The 25,390-nt window shown below is 35.7% G+C and overlaps 1 protein-coding gene across 1 annotated transcript in view; it reads right to left on the minus strand.

Annotated features, from left to right (window-relative positions):
• Positions 1 to 25,390, minus strand: part of XPR1 (xenotropic and polytropic retrovirus receptor 1) — a 221,256-nt gene that overhangs the window by 64,999 nt on the left and 130,867 nt on the right. Inside the window, exons 3-6 of the mRNA XM_081823199.1 lie at positions 16,121 to 16,222; positions 4,025 to 4,248; positions 1,038 to 1,187; positions 687 to 770 (exon numbers count right to left, since the gene is read on the minus strand). Of these exons, the coding sequence (XP_081679325.1) occupies positions 687 to 770; positions 1,038 to 1,187; positions 4,025 to 4,248; positions 16,121 to 16,222 (560 nt within the window). The remainder of the gene's footprint in view (positions 1 to 686; positions 771 to 1,037; positions 1,188 to 4,024; positions 4,249 to 16,120; positions 16,223 to 25,390) is intronic.

Consider the following 25,390-nt stretch of genomic DNA (forward strand, 5'->3'; position numbering starts at 1 on the left):
AAAAATAATAATAATTTGGGGAGACCAAGAAGTTAGAATGTCGTTAAGAATAAACAATGGAAGGAATACAGCATAAGAAGAGAAAGGTGGGAAGACATTACAATTCATCATGAAGTGAGATCTGGTGCTGGATTTTTAATTTTTTTAGATTTTATTTATTTATTTGACAGAGAGAGAGACAGCGAGGGAGGGAACAGAAGCAGGAGGAGTGGGAGAGGGAGAAGCAGGCTTCCCGCTCAGCAGGAAGCCCAATGCAGGTATCGATCCCAGGACCCTGGGATCATGACCTGAGCTGAAGGCAGACGCTTAACGACTGAGCCACCCAGGTGCCTTGAGGCGCTGGATTTTTTAAAAACAAAATAACAGTGGTAATAACTACTTTTAAAATTTGGCTTTTTTTTTTTTTTAAGGAGAGAGAGCAGGGTTGGAGGGCAGAGGGAGAGGGAGAGAGAGAATCTTAAGCAGGCTCCACACCCACTGCAGAGCCTGATACAGGGCTCAATCTCATGACCCTGAGATTAGGACCTAAGCCGAAATCATGAGCTGCATGCTTAACTAAACCACCCAGGTGCCCCTGACATATTTTTTAAAGTAATGAAACTAGTATGTCTTATCAACTAAACAGATTGTGTTGATTATTAAATCGACAAAACCAACCAACCAAAAAACTGGAAGCAAATACTAACCTGAGCAGCTCCCAAAGGGGGGACACGTAAACGCTTCATAGCTTTTTGTCGGTCACCATCTTCAAGTTCATTAGTCACTACAGCCTAGAAAGACACATTAAATTTTGACATAGGTTATACTAATCTTGCATAATACATAAATAATTCTGAACCATTTATATACATGGTACTCTGATAACCTCTTGGTGAATGTACACTGACAAAGCAAAAGACAAAAATCATGAGTAAAGAATATTGTATTCAAAGATAGCAACTAATTACAAAAAGAGAATAGAGATGAAGAATTATTTCATTAAAAATAAGACATTAATGCAATTGAAAATATGTGGTACGTAAGTGAGATTACTATACCTCAGTTTCAGAGATGAGCTGGTTGATTTTCTTGCACGTATAAAATGGGGCCACTTCAACATGAGCCACGCGCCAATCTGCTCCACGAGAAGTTTCCAGGATTTTGTCATGCTTTTTGAGGATTTTTCGAAACCCTGTAAAATTCAGATTCTACAGAAAGAAATAAGAAAAACTACTATAATTTCCACCACCATAAAAGAAGAAAAATAATAAGCACTATGTATTGATGAGCTGACTGATGACTGAGTACTGAGGGAAATGGCAATGCTTTCATATAAGCATTTACTTCTAAAAGGATAAGACTCTTCTTTCTTGGGGTGCCTGGGTGATACAGTTGGTTAAGCAACTGACTCTCAGTTTCAGCTCAGGTTGTGATCTCAGGGTAGTGAGAGTGAGCCCCACCATCAGGCTCCGTGCTCAGTGAGGTGTCTGCTTGAGACTCTCTCTCCCTCTCCTTTTGTTCTTCCCCACCACATGCTTACTCTCTCTCTCATAAATAAATCTTAAAAAAAAAAAAAGACTCTTTCTTCTTATTCCATCTATTTATTTCAAGGTAGTATGCCATCAATAATAAAAGAAACCCTAAACTATGAACCCTATGATTTCTATTTCAAGTAAATTAATGGAAGTCTTAGACTCAAAACATTTTTATTTCCATTTTCTTATGTACAATTATTCTCAAAAAGACTAATTTGTATTATTTTGCTTCATGATCAAAAGAATACTATCAGAAAATATTTTGGATTTATAATACACTGAATACATTTATTACTTTTTTGTTTTTTAAAGGACTGGTATTGCTATGTATTTTCCCCCTACTACGCAAGCATGTATAAAAATGGAAGATCGTTTATTTCTTTTAACTTCATTTTGCTTCCATCCATTCTCAGTTTGGGGATGGGAGTGCAAAAAGAGTAACACTGATCATACATACAGGGTTTTGCTGATAATGGATAGGAGCTTGCACTCCTCCTCCATTTCTACAATATCAAAATACTCCACTTTTCTACATTCTCCAATTGTTGTTTTTCAGTATATGCAAAAAAGCAGGAAACTGTAGATTTGCATGGTTCTTTAAACCAGAGATCTTCCAAATTTGCTGAGCACATATCCCTATCAGTAAAAAAATTGAGCACTTACTCCAAATTGCACTTTGCTTCCTTGCTAGTTTGTTTATAATTTTTGTCTCATACCTTAGCAAATCATCTTAAACTCTCCTAGGGGTGCATACACCGTGATTTAGATACTGCTTTCAATTAATTTTCCTTTCTCCTCACTCTCAATATATATTCTTACAGAAGAGCCAGCCTTAAAGAATAGAGAACAGAACAGAACTTTTATAATTAACAATTATTTTTGTTTTCCCAAGGAGCTTTTTATAATGGCGCCAAACAAAAGCTTCTGGGAAAGCTAATAAAATAAAATTTAACACGGGTGTTTCTCTGCAACACACAAGCATAATCAATGAAATATGAAATGTTAATATTTTATAGCATTATAAGAAGAATTACATTTTTGTTTCTTTTTAAATATAAATTATAAAGCTACAAATAAATTTCAAAGGAAAGGAATTTCCCATCATATACTTCACTATTCTTCTAAAATTATTTTCCAACTGGTTTCTTCTTTGAATGATAAAATACTAAATTACCAAAGAAGGTAGAATTATAAAAGGGAAAGAAAGGGAAATAAGTACATGCATTAACAACTTAGATTACTAGAGATATGAGACTATAATGACTTGTTTTTATTTTATTTTTTTAAGATTTTATTTATTTGACAGAGAGCGACACAGCAAGAGAGGGAATACAAGCAGGGGCAGTGGGAGAGGGAGAAGCAGGCTTCCCACTGAGCAGGGAGCCTGACACGGGGCTTGATCCCCCAACTCTGGGATCATGACCTGAGCCGAAGGCAGTTGCTTAAGGACTGAGCCACTACCCAGGCGCCCCGACTTTTTATTTTAAAACCCAATATTTACCCCTAGAATACTTTTGTTATATAACCTTTAGTTTTTATATAATGTTTTATATAACCACTGAATAGAAGTACTAATCACAATAATAAAATGGAAAAAGAACAGTATGTAAGGTCTCTTTAAAGATTCGATGCTTTTGCCTATTTAAATGTTTATTACTGAACAAATCTATTTTTCAATAAATTCATTACAGATTTAAATATGTAAACTAATCTGTAAAGAATGAGAAATTAATAAATGCCTTCTATTTCCATAATTCAGTGTACATGGTAATTCAGCTTTTCAGATTGGGTTTTAAAAATGCTGAGTGATATATCACAATAGCTTATTCATCCAGTCTCTATACGTGTTTGCTGTGACATAATTTCTTTCACAAGATATTTTTCCACTTTTTAAAAAATTTTATTTTCATTCTAATGTAGTTAACATACAGTGTTATATTAGTCTCAGGTATACAACAGAGTGATCCAGTAATTCCATAAAGATTTTTTTTAATAGAGTTATATTACAATCTGTGGATAATACAATTAGAAGGATTCTCAGTGGGAAGTTGTAGAGTTAGTATCTTTTATATTACTAGTGTTAGTTTCAGAAAAGTTAACTGTCTAATTGCCTTTGTGGAAATTTTGTTATAGGCTTGGAGGAATGTAAAGCTCTTACATAGCCAGCAGTGGCTGGAGAAACATATATAATTTCTTATTTCTACTTACTACTACCAGAGATGCCTCTAAAAATGGGAAGTAAACCATGAATCAAGGGTTACTTGTGCACACTGTAGAAAAGGTTTTAGAAAACTGATCTTCAAAAATAGAAGTCTTATTAACACTATTTTGCCACCTTTGATACATGGTTTTTAGCCAATAAGAATATCTGAAATCACATTAAGAACCTAAAAAATAATGACATGCTAAAGATTTCCCTTTTTGGATTGGCCCATTAGTATAGTTCAAGGTTAATTCCTAACTCCTCAATTATTTGAAGGTTCCATTCTCCAGGATAAGACTCTAAGTACCTGATAGTTCTGCAGCAGGATTAGACTGAGGTAGAACTCACTGAAGGCCAGTTTAAGGTCTTTAATATTCCTATGTTGGACACGTTCCTCATGGGATAAGTGGAAGACTGGCTTCCTGCGCTGTCGCAGTGTAGTAACGCCAATGCTCTCTTTCTGTGCATCCAGTGATGACTGAAGCTCATTCTGAAGTGTAGCAAACCTGCGCTGAGCCTCTGCAAGCTTTTCTATAAAAACAAAAAACAGAATTTCAAATCATCAAGATAAAAAAGCTGGTAAAGTTCTCACTGACTTTTGATTTCTTACTTTATTCTGGTCTGTTTCCCTAAAATTTCTAGGAAAAAAATGTTACATGTAATATTTAGAACTGGATAGGAAAAAAAATGTTTTGGTATAACATTTCATTCTATCTTTCTATCCCACATTTCCCTCCCTGCAAAACCTCAAGTGTACCCTTTGTTTTTACAGATGAAGATATAGAATCTAAAAAGCCACTAAAAGTGAGAAAGCAAAATGGTACAGCCACATTATAATTTGGAAAACAGTTTGTCAATTCTCAAAAAGTTAAACATAGAGTTAGCTACATTAAGATCCATCAATTTCACTCCTAGGTATATATGTTCACACAAAAACTTGTACATATACATGAATTTGTATTCACAATAGTGGAATACAACCTAAATGTCCATTAACTGATGAAAGGATAAGCAAAATATGGCATGTATATTACATATATATATAATGGAATATTATTCAGTCATAAAAAAGAATGAAGTACTGATGCATACTATAACATGAATGAATCTTAAAGAAATCATGATAAGTGAAAGAAGATAATGCCACATATTGTTTTATTATTATTCAAGTTATATGCAATGTCCAGAACAGGCAAATCCAGAGACAGAAAGATTATGGTTGCCAGGGTCTAGGGAGCAGGAAGAACAGGGAGTGACTGCTAATGGGTATGCGGTCTTTTGGGGGTGATGAAAATGTTCTGGAATTATATAATGGTGATGGTTGTACAACCTTGTGAATATTCATGATTTGAATTTCTCTCCTCAGGAATAGCTCAGTCTCTTTTAAGGGCTCATGTGAGTAGGTCAGGCTCACCTGGGATAATCTCCCATTCTTAAAGTCAACTGATTTGGGACCTTAATTACAGCTGCAAAATCCCTTCATAGCAACACCTAGGTAGATGTTTGACTGAATAACTGGAAGAAGGTAGAGCATACACTATGGAGAAAGGGATGTTAGCGTCCACCTTAGAATTATGCCTACCGTGTATTTCTGAACTGATGCAAATTTCTGGAGACTCCAAATGCCACTTGGTCCAGCAAATGGAGATCTATAGTGTTCAGCTGACAGATGAAATATTAACCCAGGTTTAATTCACAGTGGACCCAGTTGGTCCAAAGACACATTATGATTGCTTTCTCTGTTCCAGAATGTATAATTGGAGTAGAAACACCAGGCCATTTGTAGAAATCTCCACATTGACTGTGACCCAGGGATAAGAGCCATTATTGTAGGAACGATTAATGGAAGTTTTGAGAACTTCTTCCTATCAATAATCAAGAAGCAAAAGCACAACCCTAGGGGAACTCCAGAGGTTAGTGCCACCACCAGAGAAGTGAAAGATGCAGGGATATTGATATCTATCACATCTCATCTGTTTAGTCTGTGCAGAAGTTGGATGGATCTTGAAAAATGCCTATGGATTACAGTAAATTTAATCAAGTGGTCACTCTGATGGCAGCTATTATACTAGATGTGGTGGTATCATCACTGGAGGAAATCAACAGAGCCTATAGCACCTGGTATGCAGCTATACAACTAATAATGCAGCTTCTCATATGGCAACAAACACCTGCATGGTCTCTGAGCCCCAGAAATGGCACCATTCCCCATCAATACCGGTCAGCCACCTAGTGGCAGGTTAAATGCATTGGATGCCGGGCGCCTGGGTGGCTCAGTTGGTTAAGCGACTGCCTTCGGCTCAGGTCATGATCCTGGAGTCCCGGGATCGAGTCCCGCATCGGGCTCCCTGCTCGGCAGGGAGTCTGCTTCTCCCTCTGACCTTCCTCCTTCTCATGCTCTCTGTCTCTCGTTCTGTCTCTCTCAAATAAATAAAAATAAAATATTAAAAAAAAAATGCATTGGATGCCTTCTATCACGCAGGGGGGCAGAGATCTGTCCTCCCTGGAATAAATGTATTCTTGATATGGTTGTACATTCCCTGCTCATAATGCTCCTGGCTAGCACCACTATCAACTGGAACGCCTCATCCATTTTCATGGTATTCTATATAGCTTTGTTTCTGATTAGGAAACTCATTTCATAGCAAAGGTTGTAAAGCAATAAGCTCCATGGAATAAAATGGTCTTACCACATACCCAGAAATTGCTGGCCTGAAGAGAGACTTAACAAAGTGAGCTGGGAGACAAAACTCTGTAAGAATTGGGTTCAGTCTTACAGGATGCAGTATTAAGGCCATTATATTTATTGGTGCTTTCACAAACACAGCCAAAATACAGAGTCTAGGAATCAAGGGATCAAAATGGGAGTGGCTCCTCTCACTACTATACCAAAGAACACTCACTTAATTTTTGCTTTCCAATCTGCAATTTGAACTCTGCCTATTGGTTAGTTTTCAAAGGAAAATGCTTCTTTCAGAGGAATACAACAATGGTTTTACTGAGTTGGAAGACGAGACTGCCACCTGGCCATTTTGCACTCAACATACCACGGAATTAGTAGGCAAAGAAGTTGTTTACTGGTTAGTGATTGATCTTGATTACCAAGGGGTGAGTGAGTCGTTAATGCATAATAGGAGCAAGGAGGATTGTGTCCACAACCCAGGGGACTCTCTGGAACACATCCTGTTTTTTCCATGACAAGTAATAAAAGTTAATGCAAAACTACAGAAATCAAAGAAAAGAATTATTGAGGATTCAAACCCTTCAGGAATTAAAGTTTGGGCTATCCCATCCAGTAAAGAACCCCAGCCAGTTGGGCTTCTGGCTGAGGGCAAAGGAAATATAGAATGGGTAGTGGAAAAACCAAATCACAGATATCAGCTATGGCCTCTTAACCTTGTTGCTCTTTTACATAGCTTATATTTTCCTCTCTATCTCTTTTTGTTGCATTCTGGGTAACTACTTCAGCTCTATGTTCAAGTGTATAAACTTTCTCTTAATCTCTACCTAATTCGCAGGTTTAACTAGTTAAGATATTAATTTCAGTGATTATATTTTCATTTTAAAAGTTCATTTATTGGTTATTTTATTTTTAAGATTTTATATATTTATTTGAGAGAGAGCGAGCACAAGCGGGAGGAGGGGCAGAGGGAGAGCAGACTCCCTCTGCTGAGTAGGGAGCATGGAGCCAGCTGATACCAGGACCCTGAGACCATGACATGAGCAGATACTTAACCCACTAAGCCACCCAGGCACCCATGTAATTGGTAATTTCAAAAAGTCAATTTTGATAGTTTCTTTTTTGTGCATGGTTTTGATACTCTCTTTTAGGTCTTTCCCCATATTAAGCATGTATTTTATTTTGTATCTAATAATTTTGCATATTTTATGTAGCATTTTACTGTTTTGTAGTGAGAGGTATTCAGAATTTCTTCCTAGTCTTCCATATTATTAGAAAGAACAATTCATCTATTTTCAAATCTCACACTGAAAAGGCAAAATGAATTTCAAGGTTCTTTTTATAGAAGTCAAGCATTTCTATTACAAAATTGTTCATCTTATTATCCTTCTGATCAAAAACAATATAGAACTTTTTGGTTCTTTCTTAGTTCATGGTGTATTTAGTGATTTTGTAATTTTTTCATGATGCTCCTAGACCAAAAGATATATTTAACACTTCTGTTTTATTAACAACTTAAGTATTTATGTCCTAACCACTTAAAAGCCATTTGAAAAAATAGTATACACAAATACAAACACATATTTAATGAAAGAATGTGATAATTTATCCAAGGTCAGCTATAAATTACTTTGCTGATTAAAAACCTTAAGTAATTAGTAAGACCCAAAAGCTAGAAAATCGTAATATCAATGATCAACTTTTATTGTTAAGAGACTAATATGAATTTGCTATTTGTTTACCTTCCTTAGCCAGTTGTCAATACATATATTTTGTAATTATTTACAACAATATTAAAAGTGAAAGAAGTCCCAGAAATGGAAAGAAAGAAGAACCATTACTTCATGCGTGCCACCAATAAGTCAAGAAACAAATACCTCCCCATCTGGCAAACTCCTTACTCATTTTACAAGGCTAATCTCAAATATCATTTTCTATGTAAAGTGTTTCTTGCCTAAAAACTCTCAACCACAACTTGAAACTCCACCTATAGGACTCTCATGAGGTCACAAACACGCACACAAAGCACACTGAACATAATTCTTTGTTTATATGTTTGTTTCATTGATTAACTGTGAGCTCTCTAAGCCAATGATTTTCTGAGGGAAAAAAAAAATCTTCATTTTTTTAATGGTGAGCAATTTTTAAATAGCTTTTTCAGGTATACTTTACATAGCATAGCATTCACCCATGGTAAGCATATTTTGCTGATTTTTAGTAAATTTGTAGACTTGTGCAATTATCAGCACCATCCAATTTTAGAACATTTCCAACATCCCATACATTTCTGTCAGGGCCATTGGCTATCAAAGCTCACTCCCACCCCCCAGCCCCAGGTAACCATTGATCTGCTTTCTCTTTCTATACATTTGCCTTTTCTGGACACTTTTATAAAGGAATCATACAATATGTTGTCTTTTGCATCTGTCTGGCTTCTTAGCATGATTCTGAGGTTCATCCATTTTGTATCAGTAGTTTGTTCCTTTTATTGCTGATTTATACTTTGTTGGGTGGATATACCACATTTTGTTTAAATATTAACCAGTTGAGGAACATGTGAATTGTTTCTAATTTTTTTACTATATAAATTATGCTATTAACATTCATGTATAAATTTTTGTGAGGACTATCATCATCATCTTTGTAATTGTAAAAGCGTGCATATAGTAGGCTCAACCCATGTTTGTTGACTGACTGACTTAATGAATATGTAGGGAAAACTTCTCTCTAGTAATCCAAGTTCCCATATAGAAATAGAGGAGAGGGGCGCCTGGGTGGCTCAGTCGTTAAGCGTCTGCCTTCGGCTCGGGTCGTGATCCCAGGGTCCTGGGATCGAGCCCCGCATCGGGCTCCCTGCTCGGCTGGGAGTCTGCTTCTCCCTCTGCCTCTCCCCCTCACCCCCGCTCATGGTGCTCTCTCTCTCTCTCTCAAATAAATAAGTAAAATCGTTAAAAAAAAAAAAAAAAGAAAGAAATAGAGGAGAAATATATACCAGGGGTATTCAGCTACTTTTTTGAACTATTTTCTTCCTTAAGGGCAAGGCTATCTAGAAGAGCATATGAAGGAAAATCCCTGGTTGGGAATAGGGGAGTAAAAGCATGTAATCTGAAAAAAAAAAAAAAATTTTCAGTATTACCATAGTTATGGTGTGAGATCTTTATACTTAGCAAAATGGTTTAATACTTATCAACAGATTTAAAAAGGATGAGAAACACTGCTTTTGATACCAAGTGTCCAAATCTGTGTTTCAAGGACACCTCAATTTTCTAGAGTCAAATATCCAAAAATCTCAAACATATGGGGGCAGCCCAGAACCTGGAAAAAGGTAAATGTGTACATAAGAATGTACTTTGGCCTATGAATTAAAATCTACAAATATACTTACAAAAAATAAAAATGAATATTTCTAGGTAATTTCATAAATGCTGCTGAAAGCAGCCTATTTTGACAATAAATTTCAATTTCTACTCATGCCAATAAATCAAGTGGCCCTGAATAAGAACAGATTATTACTTTTATAATATATGTTTAATGCCATAAGCTCTCAGAAAATAAACTATTTGATAAAAATTTCCAATAACCACTCAAAAACTTTCAAAGCACCTATATGTCCCTCAAAGAGCTATATGATTAACAAGATTTTTCTTAGTTTTCACAACATGTACATTTTTTTACTTTTAGAAAAGTTATTTCAGAACTATAAGCTATCTTCAGAATAACAAAGCTATTACTATTACATTGTTATGGAACTGAAGAATAATTCTTTATAAAGTTAGTGTTTTAGAATACATTTATTTTTTGTATACATATCTTGCAATGTTCCGAGCTTACTAATTCAATTTATGGACCTCAGTGTTATTTGAAATACGAAGTAAGTTTGTAAGAAGGTTGACCAACCCTAGATGACTCAGGATAGTTAATTTCGTTTTATTACATAAAATTTTTGTTCTGCTTTTATCTGGAATTCTTATTACCTGAAACCATTACACCTCAAGTACTGAAGTCTAAAATATCCATGTATGAATAAAACATAATATTCTTCAAATTTTTTTCTATAATAATAACTGAATCCTTATTCTCTTACAACTCCAGCTTCAGCAGACTGTTTGTAATCCTCCTCACCCCCCAATATGTCATGTATTTTGATGTCACGATGCATCTGGATAGGTGTTTCCTTGGAATACTGTACTCTAAGTCCTCTAATCCCCAATATACTCCTCCAAGGGCATGTGGAAATGTCCCGCATTTTCAAGCATCCAATTTAAATTTTACTTCTTCTGGAGGCTTTTCCACAATCCCTCTCTTTTCCTCCAAGTAAAGTCAATGCTTCTTCATGTCAGTTTCCATAGTACTTCGCAAAATTCTAAAATACCAAGTATCATATTGTACATAAACTTAAAAGAAATAGATACAATTGGTAAATAAACACATTAGATATAATCTGACATTTTCTATTCTACTATATTCTATTCATATTTTTTATATTCATATTTTTTTTAAATGCTCATGATGACCCCAGGTATTTTAATTTCCTGACCCATGTATCGGGTCAAAACCTACACTTTAAAAGAACATTAATTTAGATGATAGTTTTTTTATGAAGATGCCATCCTGCAACTGTGTTAATCCATGACCAGGGAAATTCCCCATCTTATCAGTCTTATAAAGAAAAAAAATCTTATCAGTCTTAGAAAGACCTAGGAGACTTCAGCAATTCGTAATGCCATCACCAAAAAGGAGCCTTCCTTTAAAAAACTTCCCTCTCCTTCCATGGTCTTCAAATATTAAAAAATAAGAGGGAAGGATAGTGGACACGTGGATAGTACATAAATAATTGTAATTTTAATTTTCATCAGATATGTTAACAAGAAAGCAAGCCAGTCTGGTTGCTTTAATTCATGTCCCCTATTTCTCTCCTAACCAACTTCCCAACCCCCATTCTTTAATAGCTCTTAAGTAATGGATTCTGTTGTAATAAACTCAAGATAATCATGATGTAGGAAAAAATAATAAGACAATGGGAATTTTAAACAATACTACAGACCTATGATCACCCTAATTAATAAATACTTAATCTATGTCTTTAGACACACACAAGCAAAGAGCTAAACCAGCCATTAAGTCATAATTTAGCTATGTGGGTACTAGATAATCACTTGTAAAATGATATTTAGATATTGCAGTGAAAAAGATGCTTATGTTTTATTACAAACACTCAGTGGCATAATATACAATGCCTCAAATTCGGTAAGAATAAAGAAAAACACATAAAAGGATTATAGGAATAACTGTAACAGGAATAGTTCTGAGTAACTATTATCCAATTGGTCTTACATATATATGCAGCCTGAAAATATTTTACAGCCAAGAAATAAATCTGCTTCTATTGCCATAATTCCCATACTTATAAATAACACTACTGCAATTTCTTTTCTTCCCTTCTTCCCTCCCTCTTTTTTGGTAAAGAAAGGAAAAGCTCATAACACTGCTGTGAAGTCATAATAACCGAAGCCAAAATATTAGGACAGGTAAAAAAAAAACTGAGATTGTTTAGAAATGAAGGAAAAAGCCCCTAGCTATTTAAAACATTCCAACCCAGGGGTGCCTGGGTGGCTTAGTCGTTAAGCGTCTGCCTTCAGCTTAGGTCATGGTCCCAGGGTCCTGGGATCGAGCCCCACATTGGGCTTCCTGCTTGGTGGGAAGCCTGCTTCTCTTTCTCCCACTCCCCCTGCTTGTGTTCCCTCTCTCGCTGTGTCTCTCTCTGTCAAATAAATAAAATCTTTCAAAAAAAAAAAGGCTTTGCCTGTGTTAACTGTGGAATATTAAAAGCAACAGATATATTCTAAGATTTTGTTTTTATGTAGGCACATAAAAATGCTGCTTAGAAGCAAAGTATTTTGAATAGAGAGAAAGCAAACTGGTTCTAGCAAACAGAAAGATGTTGTAACATAGAGTGATGAATATTACCAATGGAAAAGGACATTACTGATCACTACAAAAAAGATTTCTAACACTATAGCTCTCAGGATTGATGCCATTTTTAGTACTAGAAGAGACCTAGGAGACTTTAGCAATTAGTAATGTTATCACCAAAAAGGAGCCTTCCTTTAAAAAATTTCCATTTCCTTCCATGGTCTTCAAATATAAAAAGATTGTATCTATTGGGGAGCTTGGGTGGCTCAGTCAGTTAAGCGTCCGACTCTTCGTTTTGGCTCAGCTGGTGATGTCATGGGTCCTGGGATCAAGCCCTGTGCTGAGCTCTGCACTCAGTGGGGGTGGGGGGGGGGGTGTTTGCTTGAGGATTCTCTCCCTCTTCCCCTCTCCTGGAGAATGCACTCTCTCTCTAAAATAAATAATTAAAAAAAATTTTTTTTAAAGATTTTATCTATTAATATAAATGCTTATATCTTATTAACCAAAAATATATAATAAAACATAAAGCGCAATAAAATGACTTACATCAGGTTTTATGAAATTCTGACAATAGCTTCTAACTCCTCACAGGTGGAACCAGAGAGGGCTGGGAATCAATTTGTTCATTTTAGAAGCAAGTACATGGAGGCCTAGAAAGGTTAAACGGTAAACTTCTTCTAAAAAAATAGTAAGGTTCAAAAATCCAAAATGTAATTAGTAGGTAAAACAATTGATATGAAAATAAGTATCTATATTTTAGTAGTATTCATTTTGTTTTGTTTGGCTTTTATACCATTTTGTTTGGGGTATTTAGAAGTTTCAGTCAAAACTATATCTCACTTGAAAGTGACCATTTTTAGCTGACCATTAAATAATTTGTGAGATACAAGTGGGTGGAGGTAGGTTTATAAGCTGAACTCATCCCTGTATTATTTATACTTTTTCTGTGCCCTAGTGTCTGAGAATTGCAGTCTACAAGACAATCTGCCATGGAGAAGGTGGCTAAATAAGGAGAAAAATGATACTGTCTAGGACAAGTGCCAAATTCTGTTTCTGTCAATCATGTCTTCATATTACCCATCACTTCCTGACCTGGCAAAAAGTTAGTCTGAAGACTATCAATTTGGACCTACTCTGTGGTGACATCAAGAGACATGCCCTACTGGCCCATATATACAGAAAAAGGAAGTCATTTATAATCATAGCCTCCAAATTTTAAATAGTAGAAAGCCTAAAATTATTTTTGAAAAATAATCAAATCTAAGATACCATTTTTCAAACTAGGGTTATAACCCAATATGGGGTCATAAAAGCAATTGTGTGGATCATAAATCAGCATTTTATAAGTCAAATAGAAATAAATATAGAAAACAATATATTACACATAGCAAGGATATTATTCCATGAAAAAATTTTATTTGTTTAAATATATTGCATATACACATATATATAGTTGCATACAAACATACATAAAACACACATATCTGACTAGGCGTATGGGTCACAATTTGTATATAGTTTTTGCTATAACTCACCATATAAAAAATATGTATCTATTGTTAAGAATAGATATTTCTTTTGCTTTGTATACCAAGAAGCATTATCTACTCTTTCTGATCTAAATTACCCACATAGAGTTGGGCTCAGAGATCCTTCCCCAAAAAAAATCACAGCAAAAGAAAAATGCTAATTACCTTGACCTTAATTTACATTTTGCATTTACAGCCTTAGGTCACATGCTATAGGCCTTTCTTGGTCTAAACACTTTTTCCCCTGCAAATGCCTTCCTCCTTCAGCTTCCTCTTCCTCATTCTTCATTACATGGCCACCCTCTCCTTCTCTGTCTACACTGCTGGTTCCTCTTTTCCTCCTACCTCCTAACTGGAAATTATCTCTGTTCTTACATACTGCAATTTCTCTGTATATTTTTCCCTTGCTGAAAATCTATCCATTGCAGTTTCAAATAATATTTCTATTTTGTTACTGCATTCTAGGTGCTTACAATGTGGTGCAAAGGACATGCATATATACTGTGCCCTTTCATGGCTCTGTGCCTCTGCATAAACTGCTCTCTTTGCCTAGGAAGTCCAGCCATAAGTGAAAGATGAGAAGGACATAGAATTAAGGCATTTGCTTCCTTTTTGTTCTTTTTTGCTAGAAGGGAGTGACTTGCTAAGGAGACTAAACCAGTAAAGAGGGAAGTCAATGATGCATTTATTTATTAATTCTTAGAAGAAATAATTACTGGAGGAAGGTCTTGAGGAGCTAAAATTCAGTCAGTAGTTGTAGAAATTTGCCACGGACTGAAGGATATCTTTTCTAAAAAGATTGGAGGAAAATAAGTAAGGGTAAGAAGGTCAACTAGTACTTAGGGGGAGAGGTAGCATAGATCTGCATACGTATTATACACCAACAGGAGCGAAGTTGTTTTTAAAAAAAATTTTTTTAAAGACTTACTTATTTTAGAGAGAGAGTGTATGTGCAGGGGCAGAGGGAGAAAGAAACTCAAGCAGACTCTGTGCTGACTTCAGAGTCTGATGCAGGGCTTGACCCCATGCCCTGAGATCAGGACCTGAGCCAAAACCAAGAGTCAGACGCATAACCAACTGCACCACCCAGGCACCCCTGAAGTCCTTTATATTTATTTGTAAAGTAGGAGGAGGTACAATGAGCATGATGGAGAAGATGATGGGGTCAGAGAATTCAAGAGAATGGTGTTGGGTTTAGAAAAACACTTTGGAGGGGCACCTGAGTAGCTCAGTTTGTTGAGCATCTGACTCTTGATCTCAGCTCAGGTCCTGATCTCAGGGTCGTGGGTTCATAGGTTTGGGCTCTGTGCTGGCCACACGCTGGGTGTGAAACCTACTTGAGGAATAAACAAAACAAAATAAAACAAACCCACTCTGGAGCATGGAAAAGGGCACTGATTAGGACCCATGGGCAGCTTTGAGGACACAATTAAGAATGTAATAATGAATTTATACTGGTTCAAGTTTGTTCTGCTGTGAGTTTTTTTTCCCCTGGCTATCCTAAGCAGCCTGTGGGTAGGCATAAAGAAGGTAAAAGGTTGAATTGGTTTACAGTTGGAGTTTCACTAGGCAGATGCATTATAAGGCAATGAGGGTGAGGAGATTAAAAAGCACAAGGGACAAAGTGGCTAAGATAACTGAGGGAGAGGGAAATAATTCGGGGGGGGGCCTTACCAATAGATAGATGGGGGAATAGATGAGGGACTCAAGAAACTTGAGCTTTGTGATGAAAAAAGAGATATCAAAGGGGTAGGGTAGTATAAAAATATATATAAAAAAACAGAATTTTAAAGGGTCAGATATAAATAAATGGAAATCCCAGTATTTCCTTCTCAACTCCAATAGCATCTTGTGGATGTCACTCTGGAAACAATGCTCTAAAGAGATAGAAAGGAATATTCCATACAATGGAAAGGCAAAGTAATGTAATTAATAAGTAGGAACTGTCTAATTCAGCTCTGAAATAATAAAATCAAATTTCTGACTCTTCTGAAGCTTCAGACTGGACTTTAGTGAAGCTCTACCAAAGTACTGGTTCACAATGAGGTTCCCAAATTCTTGCAACTGCAAAAGAATCTAGGCAATGACCGTATTAGGCTTAAATACTGAGGTACTAGATGCGTTCCTACTCCAGCTAAAGAAAATATCCCTAAGTACAGTATAGGAAGAAAAACAAGCCCCATTTAAAAAATGATGATCAGAAGGTTAAACACTGACATGGCAGAGTTTCTCCTCAGCAGCAGAAATTGTCCCCTGTATGTTGTACCAAAAAACGACTCACCTGAATAAAATGTGTTGATTTTGGCAAGTTCCTTTTCACAGGTTTGGAAAAATTTTTCTTCAAACTTGGCAAAATACCTCTTTACCGTGTCCTCATCTGTAACTGAAAGCAAGGAAAAGAGTATTTGAATATGATGTCCAAAGGCCAATTAAGAAAACTAGGGAAATAAAATTTAAAGGTACTACTTCCTTATTCTTCAAAATGACAACAATGAACTGTGAACCATATTAAGCAAACACTATTGTGTTCTTCATAGGAACACAGTCATTTTTTAACTGAATGAGACTCTCTCTTTACTATAATAAATTTATAGTGGTGAAAAAAGTAAGTGTTCTAAAACTTCAGAAGACACTACTGTACAGATGTGATCAAGGAAGATTCAAGGTGTTGGGAGTAGAAATGAGTAGGATTTAGCAAGAGTAAATATTTCAGGGAATAAAAAAAGGAACAGAAAATGAAGACATGAATATATAATATGATCCTGGAAAAAATGAGTTGATTATTTCTACTATATTAAATTGCTTTCCACTCATTTTCACTTAGCTGCACCAGATACAGAAAAAAAATGTAGACTGATGGTTATAGATTACATATTCTCAGCCTACAGCTGCTGGGTAGGAACATAAGTGAGTTGAGCAAATGGGTGATTGTACAAGCATGGTGATAAACGGCAACTGACACCTTCAGGATAAGGAGTGGTATGGATTCTGGCAAGTAAGAGCACATGTCCATCTAATTAGTTGCCGTCCTGTGGTGACAGAGTTAAAGTTGTCACATCTTCCAATTTTCAAGACAAGCCACAAATCCAGATATTTTAAAACATAGTGTAGACCAATCAATATATGCCTCTGCAGGCTGGATCCACTTTGTGAGTTCTGTTATACAGCTGTTAATTTACTGAATACCGTAACTACAGATATATGTAGCTTCAGGAACCTCCAAGCCTAAAAGGGTATGATTCTTGTCCAAGTAAGATCTGCCTAGACTCCAGATGCTAATCATAATTTAGAACTATCCTATTTCTGGATCTCTGGGGCAATCTAAGCTTGAAATGTGTAGAAAAAGTATAGGTCATTTTATGTTCCCCAGTTGCTTCAAATCTTAGTGCAATCCCAAAAACCCTTACACAATTCATCTGTCCAGGAATCAGAGAAACAGTATTTCCCTGAGTAATAGCAATACACACATACACATACTAATTCTTTGTACCAGAGATACTTTAAAGAAAAACAAAAGCTTAAAATGAAGTTCTAAAAAGCATGTAAAATCTATTCATTTAATTTGAATAACACAAATGTTAAGAAAAAATTATCACTACACAAAACCTTGACTTTATTTCTATACCTACTTCTCTATTTCTTATGCTTTAGAACTTAACAGATAACGCAGGATTCTATTGATTTTGCAGTAAAGAAAGGGTGGCCACTTTAAGTTCCTCATGTAAGCTTCATAATTTAGGTACAATAAAGGCTATAGCTGCCCAAGGCCACTGTGAATTATTTTTACAAAGCATAAAGCAGGTCAAAGCACCCTTTTAAGGTGACCTTGAGTTAGAGATGATCCATGGTAACAGATGCTGCTCTTATAATAGCATTTAGCTATAGCTAATTTAAAATAAGAGTAATATCTCATTCTACTTTATTACCCATTTTTTAAATTTTTATTTTATTCTTTATTGTATTGTTAGGAAAGAAAACCCAAAAGCAAAATATAGGCTTGGTCAAATTTACTTTGTTTCCCTATTTACAGAACAAAGTTGTTCACCAAAGCAATTTAAATATAGCTTCTGTTTAAAAAATAATTTTAACATATTAATATTTATATACAGGTTGCATATTCAACAACATCAAATATTTAAAATATTACTAAGAGGATGCCTGGGTGGCTCAGTTGGTTATGCGTCTGCCTTTGGCTCAGGTCATGATCCCAGGGTCCTGGGATTGAGCCCCACATAGGACACCCTGCTCAGCGGGGAGCCTGCTTCTTCCTCTCCCTCTGCTCAAATGCTCTTTTTCTCTCTACCTCAAATAAACAAAATCTTAAAAATAAAATATTACTAAGAGCCTAGAAACCAAAAAAAAAATCTAAATAAGCCTCTGAGAAACCAAAACATATAATAAATTTTATGTATTAAAGCATGAACATTCTGGGGCACCTGGGTGGCTCAGTCGTTAAGCGTCTGCCTTCGGCTCAGGTCATGATCCCAGGGTCCTGGGTTCAAGCCCCACATTGGGCTCCCTGATCAGCGGGAAGCCTGCTTCTCCCTCTCCCACTCCCCCTGCTTGTGTTCCCTCTCTCGCTGTGTCTCTGTCAAATAAATAAAATCTTTAAAAAAAAAATAAAGCATGAACATTCTACTCATTAATCAATCTCATATAAATTCTTCATTTCCTCAATTAAAGACTGTTTTATCGGGGCACCTGGGTGGCTCAGATGGTTAAGCGTCTGCCTTCAGCTCAGGTCATGATCCCAGGGTCCTGGGATCGAGCCCCACATCGGGCTTCTGGCTCAGCGAGGAGCCTGCTTCTCCCTCTGCCTCTGCCTCTCTCCCTGCTCATGCTTTCTCTCTCTCTCTCTCTCTCTGTGTCTCAAATGAATAAATAAAATCTTTAAAAAAAAAAAAAAGACTGTTTTATCTAAAATACCAGCAGTCTCAGGGAGCCTGGGTGGCTGAGTCATTAAGCGTCTGCCTTCGGCTCAGGTCATGATCCCAGGGTCCTGGGATAGAGCCCCATGTCGGGCTCCCTACTCCGTGGGAAGCCTGCTTCTCCCTTTCCCACTCCCCCTGCATGTGTTTCCTCTCTTGCTGTGTCTTTCTCTTTCAAATAAATAAAATATTTTTTAAAAATAAAAAAATAAAATAAAATACCAGTAGTCTCTTATGTAGATTTCTGGTTCACATATAACTTAATAGCCACAAATCAGAAAAGAGTAGAGTAAGGTTATAGCAACACTAAAAAGTAATGGCAAAAACAGAGAAAAGAGGAAAAAACTATATATAAAAGTAGATCTGCATATACAGGTGCCCGCCATTTTTGAAAGTTCAAGTTACACCACTTTGTTTTTACAGAAGACATAACATGAGTACCTGTTTTTGCTAACTAAAAAGAAATCTGTAGAGGATTTCTGCTTTAAAAAAAAAAAAAAAGTTTTGAGCATTTGTTTTGCAGCAAGCCATTACAAAGGAAGCAAGCACCCTGCCCAGTGAGAGTGGCACCACCAAGCTCCTTCCCTGGGAACTGCACTCAGCATCTCACCATCAAGTCGCCACAGCTTTGAACTATGTCTGCGAGCATCTGTGCTTTATCTCAATTTATTTTGTGCATCTGTTAGGAAAGTATGTCCTAAGGTATCAGAAAAGCCTAAGAAAGGATATTTTTTATTCTAGGAACACTAAAAATTGTTTCTATATAAATTAATGGTAACTACATCTTCACATCATTTTGGCTTACAAAAGGTTTCACAGAACAGTCTACTTTGGGGGAAACAGGTTCATAGGGATTTAAGAGTATGATAAAGGGTGTTTCAAATCAATGAGAAAAGAACGGACTATATAAAAAATAGGGTTGAGCCATTCATTTAAATAAACTCCAAATGGAGTTAAACAATGTTATAAAACACTAGAAAAAAATTAACTCTACATAGGGAAAGTTTTCCTAAATACTACACAAAACAGGCCATAAAGGGAACAACTGACATTCTCCCAAAATGAAAAATCTCCATTCCACAAGATACCACAAGCAAACTTAAAAGACAAGCAACAGACAGGAAAACATATCTGCAAAATTTAAAATAAAGGACTCACATGCCAAAGAGACTTCAAAAATGTCTTACAAATCAGTATTAAAAAGATATTCCACAAGAAAATGGGTAAATTAGAGCAATTCATAGAAAAATGCAAATGGCCAACAAACAAAAGGAAACGATACTCAACATCCCAGATATCAGTTTAATGTGACTTCAAAATAATGAAATATAATTTTTAAACCATCAGATTGAAATAAATTTTAAAATATTATTTCAGCAATGGTAAAGGTAAATGAACTCTCGCTGCCTGTTGGTGGGAATGTAAATACGTAAAGCCATTTAGGAAGGCAATCAGAGAGTAGCCACCAAACTGTTCAGTGCATTTAATTCCACAGGTAAGAAATATATTCTAAAGGAATTGCTGCACAAAAGGATGTGTGTGCAAGGATGTTCATGTAACATGGTTTTTAAAAGTGATAAAGGAAACAAAGTAATATTCAACAAAAGGGGAACAGTTAACCAAATTATAATAACATCATATAATACTATGCAGCCATTTTAAAAAGATACACATACATCCTGGTATGTATGAAAATCCCAAGACACACTGTTGATGAAAAATTTAAATAACAGAATATAGGCAGCATGACCTCATTTATGAAAAGATATGTGCATAAATCAATATTCATATGTACATTCATAGAAAGAAGATTGGAAGGATGCATACCAAACTGTTAATTGTAGTTATCTCATTTGAAAGAGGAGTAGGTATGAGAGGGAGTCTCACATTTTGCTATCTACACTTAAAATTGTATTGCTTGAATCCATTACAATAAAATGTATTCACGAATGATGAATTACATTGTATAAAGAGTATTATTAAGTGGTAAAAAAAAAGGAACATGTTGCATCCAAATCTTAAATTATACATAGTAAAACCTAACCAGCATAGCTAGTTGAAAAGAGTTAACTAAGAATGTAGAGGTACACAGGATGATTAAGCCTTTCACTCTGTTATGAGAAGTTGGTAGAATGCTGATTTTACAGAACATCAATATCTATTATAAGATGCTTCCTATAACTATAACCTATCTGCTGAATAATGTTAGAAATAATGTTAGAAATCAATAACTCTTAGAGAAACAGAATTTTAGTGTTCAGAAATCAACTAGCCAATTTTCCTTGTTTTACAAGTAAGGAAATACAGGTGGAGAGAGCCTAGATAACATGAGGTTTTTTTCTCCATTCTCCAGTAACAATGTTAAGTTTTATAGAAACTCACTATATTTTCTTATTATAAAATAATGAAAATAAAAATTACTATGATGTGTTACTTAAGTGTTATGGACTGAACTGTGCAACCACCACCTCCCAAAATTTATATCTTGAATCCCTAATCCCCAGTGTGACACGGCCTTTGAGGAGATAATTAAGATTAAATGCGGTCTTAAGGACAGGGCCTTATTCCAAAAGGTCTGGTGTCCTTATAAGAAGAGGAAGAGACATCAGAGATACCCTCACTGGACACTGAGGAAAGGCATGTGAAAAACAGCCAGAAGGCCCTCTGCAAGCCTGAAAGAGGGGCCTTACTAGAAAAGCCTGCACCTGACCTTGCATTTCAGTCCTCCAGAACTGTGAGAACAAAAAGTTCTACTGATTAAACCACACAACTATTGTATTCTATAATGGCAGCCTATGTACACTAATACAATCAATTTAACATGTCCTGAATTCAATAATTAGTCTCAAAAGACTAAGCCTACTTCAAAAAAAGGTAGCATATATAACTGCAAATCTTAGCAAGATGTATCAACAATTATAAGATTAGCATCAACAGGGGGAAAAAAAAAGGCAGACAAAGGGGTGAAAATAAAATCCAGAATTGGTGAAGAATGACTCAGAGAACACTGCTGTAGAGAACCTTTTGCTGTGAGTTAAATAAGTATTAATTCAGTCAGTTATACGAGAGAGAGAGAGAGAAAAAGAGGGAGGGAGGGAGAGAGAGAAAATGAGGGAGAGATTTCTTTGTCATTTCTATTACGGTCAAAATTTTACCTCAAATTTATAGATGACAGAAAATTTCTTTCTCATCCACTCCCCCCAATTAGTAAGTTAACAGCAAATGACTCGAAGAGTACTAATCAGGGTAAAACATCCCTATTGCATAGGAACCACCACCAAGTGCTTTTTACAGCAATTGCCAGGAATATTCCTATTTTTATTTTTTTTAAATAAATAAAAATAAAAAAGATTTATTTGATTGAGAGAGCCAGCACACGTGCACACACTTGAGCAAGGGAAGGGGGAGAGTGAGAGAGAAACTCAAGAAGACTCCCTGCTGAGTGCAGAGCCCAAGGCGGAGCTTGATCTCACCATCCTGAGATCATGACCTGAACAGAAACCAAGAGTTGAATGCTCAACCAACTGAGCCACCCAGTTGCCCCGGGAATATTTTTATTTTTATAGCAGAAGTGTGATCCTTCACATGCATTCTCTCAAAAAACCAATTTCTTAAAACCATCATTAATTTCTTCAAATATCTTATATATTTCATTCAACTTTTTATTACAATTTCAATGTTCTTAATTTCCAGATCTATAAGATACTGAAGGCAGAGATTTTTAGAATTTTTTTAAATCCTATGCCCAACATAATGTCTGATAGACAGTATGTGCTTCAATTATTTTTTTTAATGGCAAATGTTGAAACAATGTTAATTACTGTTTATAGAAACTCACTATTTTCTATAAATAGATATTTTTTATCTAAAATTATTAAATTAGTTAATAATTTTTGTGAAAAATTATGATGTATTAATAAAGTTTTAAAAAATGAAACTCCCAACAACTGGATATTCATGCACAAAGGAATTAAGTTATACCCAACCTCAACCATATATGAAATTTACCTAAATGGATCAAAGACCTAAATGTAAAAGCTAAAACTATAAAACTCTCAAAAGAAAACAGGCATAAATCTTCATAACCTTAGATAAGGCATGGTTTCTTAGATATGGCACAAGAAGCAGAAGGGATGAAAGACGAAGTTTTGATAAATTGGATATTATCAAAATTAAAAAATTTAACACACACACAAAAATTTGTGTTTAAAAGAGCACTATAAAGAAAGTAAAAGAACCACCACAGAATGGGTTAAAACATTTACAAACCACATATCAGATAAGGTCTAATATCCAGAATATACAAAGAACTCTTAGGATTCAACACTAAAAAGACAAATAGCCCAATCAGAAAATGGGCAAAGGATCTGAATAAACATTTATCAATAATGGCCACACACACAAATGGCCAATGGCACATAAAAACATTTCAACATCACCATTCATAGGGAAATGCAAATCAAAACCACAATTCCACTTCATAACCACTAAGATGGCTATGATTAAAAAAGAGAGACAGAAAAACAGTAACAACTGTTGACATGAATGAGGAGAAACTAGAACGCTCATACATTGCTGGTGGGAATGTAAAAATGGCACAAGCATGTTGGCAGTTCCTCAAAAAATTAAATATAGAGTTACCATATAATTGACCAATTCCACTTCTAGGTATATACCCAAGAGAAGTGAAAACATGTTTATACAAAAACTTATACACAAATGTCTATAGCAGCATTATTCTTAACAGCTAAGAAGTGAAAACAATCCAAGTGTCTATCAACTGATGAATGGATAAACAAAATATGGTCTATCCATATAATGGAATATTATTCAGCCAAAAGAATGAAGTACCATTACATACTACAGCATGGATAAATGCTGAAAACATTACGTAAAGGGAAAGAACCCAGGCACTAAAAACCACACATTTCATTTATATGAAATGTCCAGAAGAGACAAATTCACAAAGGCAGAAAGTAGATTAGTAGTTGGCAGGGGTTGAGGGAGGGAGGAATGAGGAGTGATGAAAATGTTGTGGAATTAGGTAGGGGGGACAGCTGTAGAAATTTGTGAATGTATGAGAAACCATTAAATTATATACCTTTAAAGGGTAAATTTTATATTATCTGAATTATATCTCAATAAAATATATTTTAGCTCCAAGTTTAATCATACAACAGAAAGACAATGATAAATTAAAACATATTCATTTATTTATTCAACAAATAATTATTGTGCCTATAAGATGCTAAGCTCTGTGCTAAATGATGGGGATATATATATAACGATAAACAAGACAGATGTGGCTCCTGGTCCTTATAGAGTTTGCATTCCAGTAACTGAGGCAGAAAGAAACCCACATAAATAAACAATGAATTACAAACTGAAAAGTGTTGGGAAGGCAACAGGGTATGAGATGGAAGGTAGGTACTGGAATGGACAGCTATCCTTTTGGCAGGGTAAGAGATGGTCAGAAAAGACTTCATAGGAGATGACATTTAATCTGAAACCTGAACCTAAAGCATGAGAAAGAGCAAGGGCAAAATGATTCTCAAGAGTGGGAATAACATAGTAGGAAAGGAATTGGGTGCCTGAGGACCTGAAAGGCAGGTTACAATGGAACTAACAGCAGGTAGTGAGTGACAGGAGGTAAGATTAGGGAGGTAGTAGGCAAAGGCCATGTTAAAGAGTCTGCATTTTATTCTAACTGCAATGAAAAATATTGAGTTTTAAGCAGGAGTCTAAAAAGTTGAAAAATTAAAAGTAGAATTAGTTTACTTTCACTAAATGATCATTTAAAATAGCATTTCCCAGGACATCAGGTATGTAGATGAAGAGAAGAATGAGGAGAAGAATTCCAAGGAATTCAAATAAGTTTGGGAAATAGGAGTATAAACACAGGTCAACTGATCTCTTTAAGGTAGCAGTTCTCAGCACGCCTGGGTGGTTCAGTCGGTTAAGTGTCTGATTTCAGTTCACATCATGATCTCAGGGTCCTGGGATGGAGCTCCACGGCAGGCTCCCCACTCAGTGGGGAGTCTGCTTGTCTTTCTGCCCCTCCTCCCCCAACTTGTAGGTTCTCTCTCTCTATCTCTCTCTAATAAATAAGCAGTCTTAAAAAAAAAAAAAAAAGGTAGTAGTTCCCAACTGGGGATGATCTTGCCTCCCAGGGGTTATTGACAATGTCTGGAGACATTTCTGGTTGTCATAACAGGAAGGGAGTTACTGGCATTTAATGGATAGAGGACAAGGATGCTTTTATACATCCTACAAGACCAGGAACATCATCTTCTATCTCCCTGCCTCTCAATAAAGAATTATCTAACAGTCCAAAATGTCAACAGTGCCAAGGCTGAAAAACTCTGCTTAAAAGCAAAAGAAGCTTTACTATGCTAATATACACTGTTGTTATTCAATGAGAAGGATATATAGTATATTGTGTTCTCAAACGTATTTTAAGAATACAATCTTTCTTTGGGGTAAAGGGGGAATGGCAGGGGCAAAATGGAAAAGGGGAGGAGAGTATCTAGTAAAATTTCCAATAACATTATTCTGTGGAACACTGTTTGAGAGGCACTAATTTTAGTATCACCACCACCACCTCTTTGCATTTTTTTTTTTTT

The sequence above is a fragment of the Leptonychotes weddellii genome, chromosome 6 (genome assembly GCF_054177405.1).
Source record: "Leptonychotes weddellii isolate Sample4059 chromosome 6, ASM5417740v2, whole genome shotgun sequence".
Taxonomy (NCBI): domain Eukaryota; kingdom Metazoa; phylum Chordata; class Mammalia; order Carnivora; family Phocidae; genus Leptonychotes; species Leptonychotes weddellii.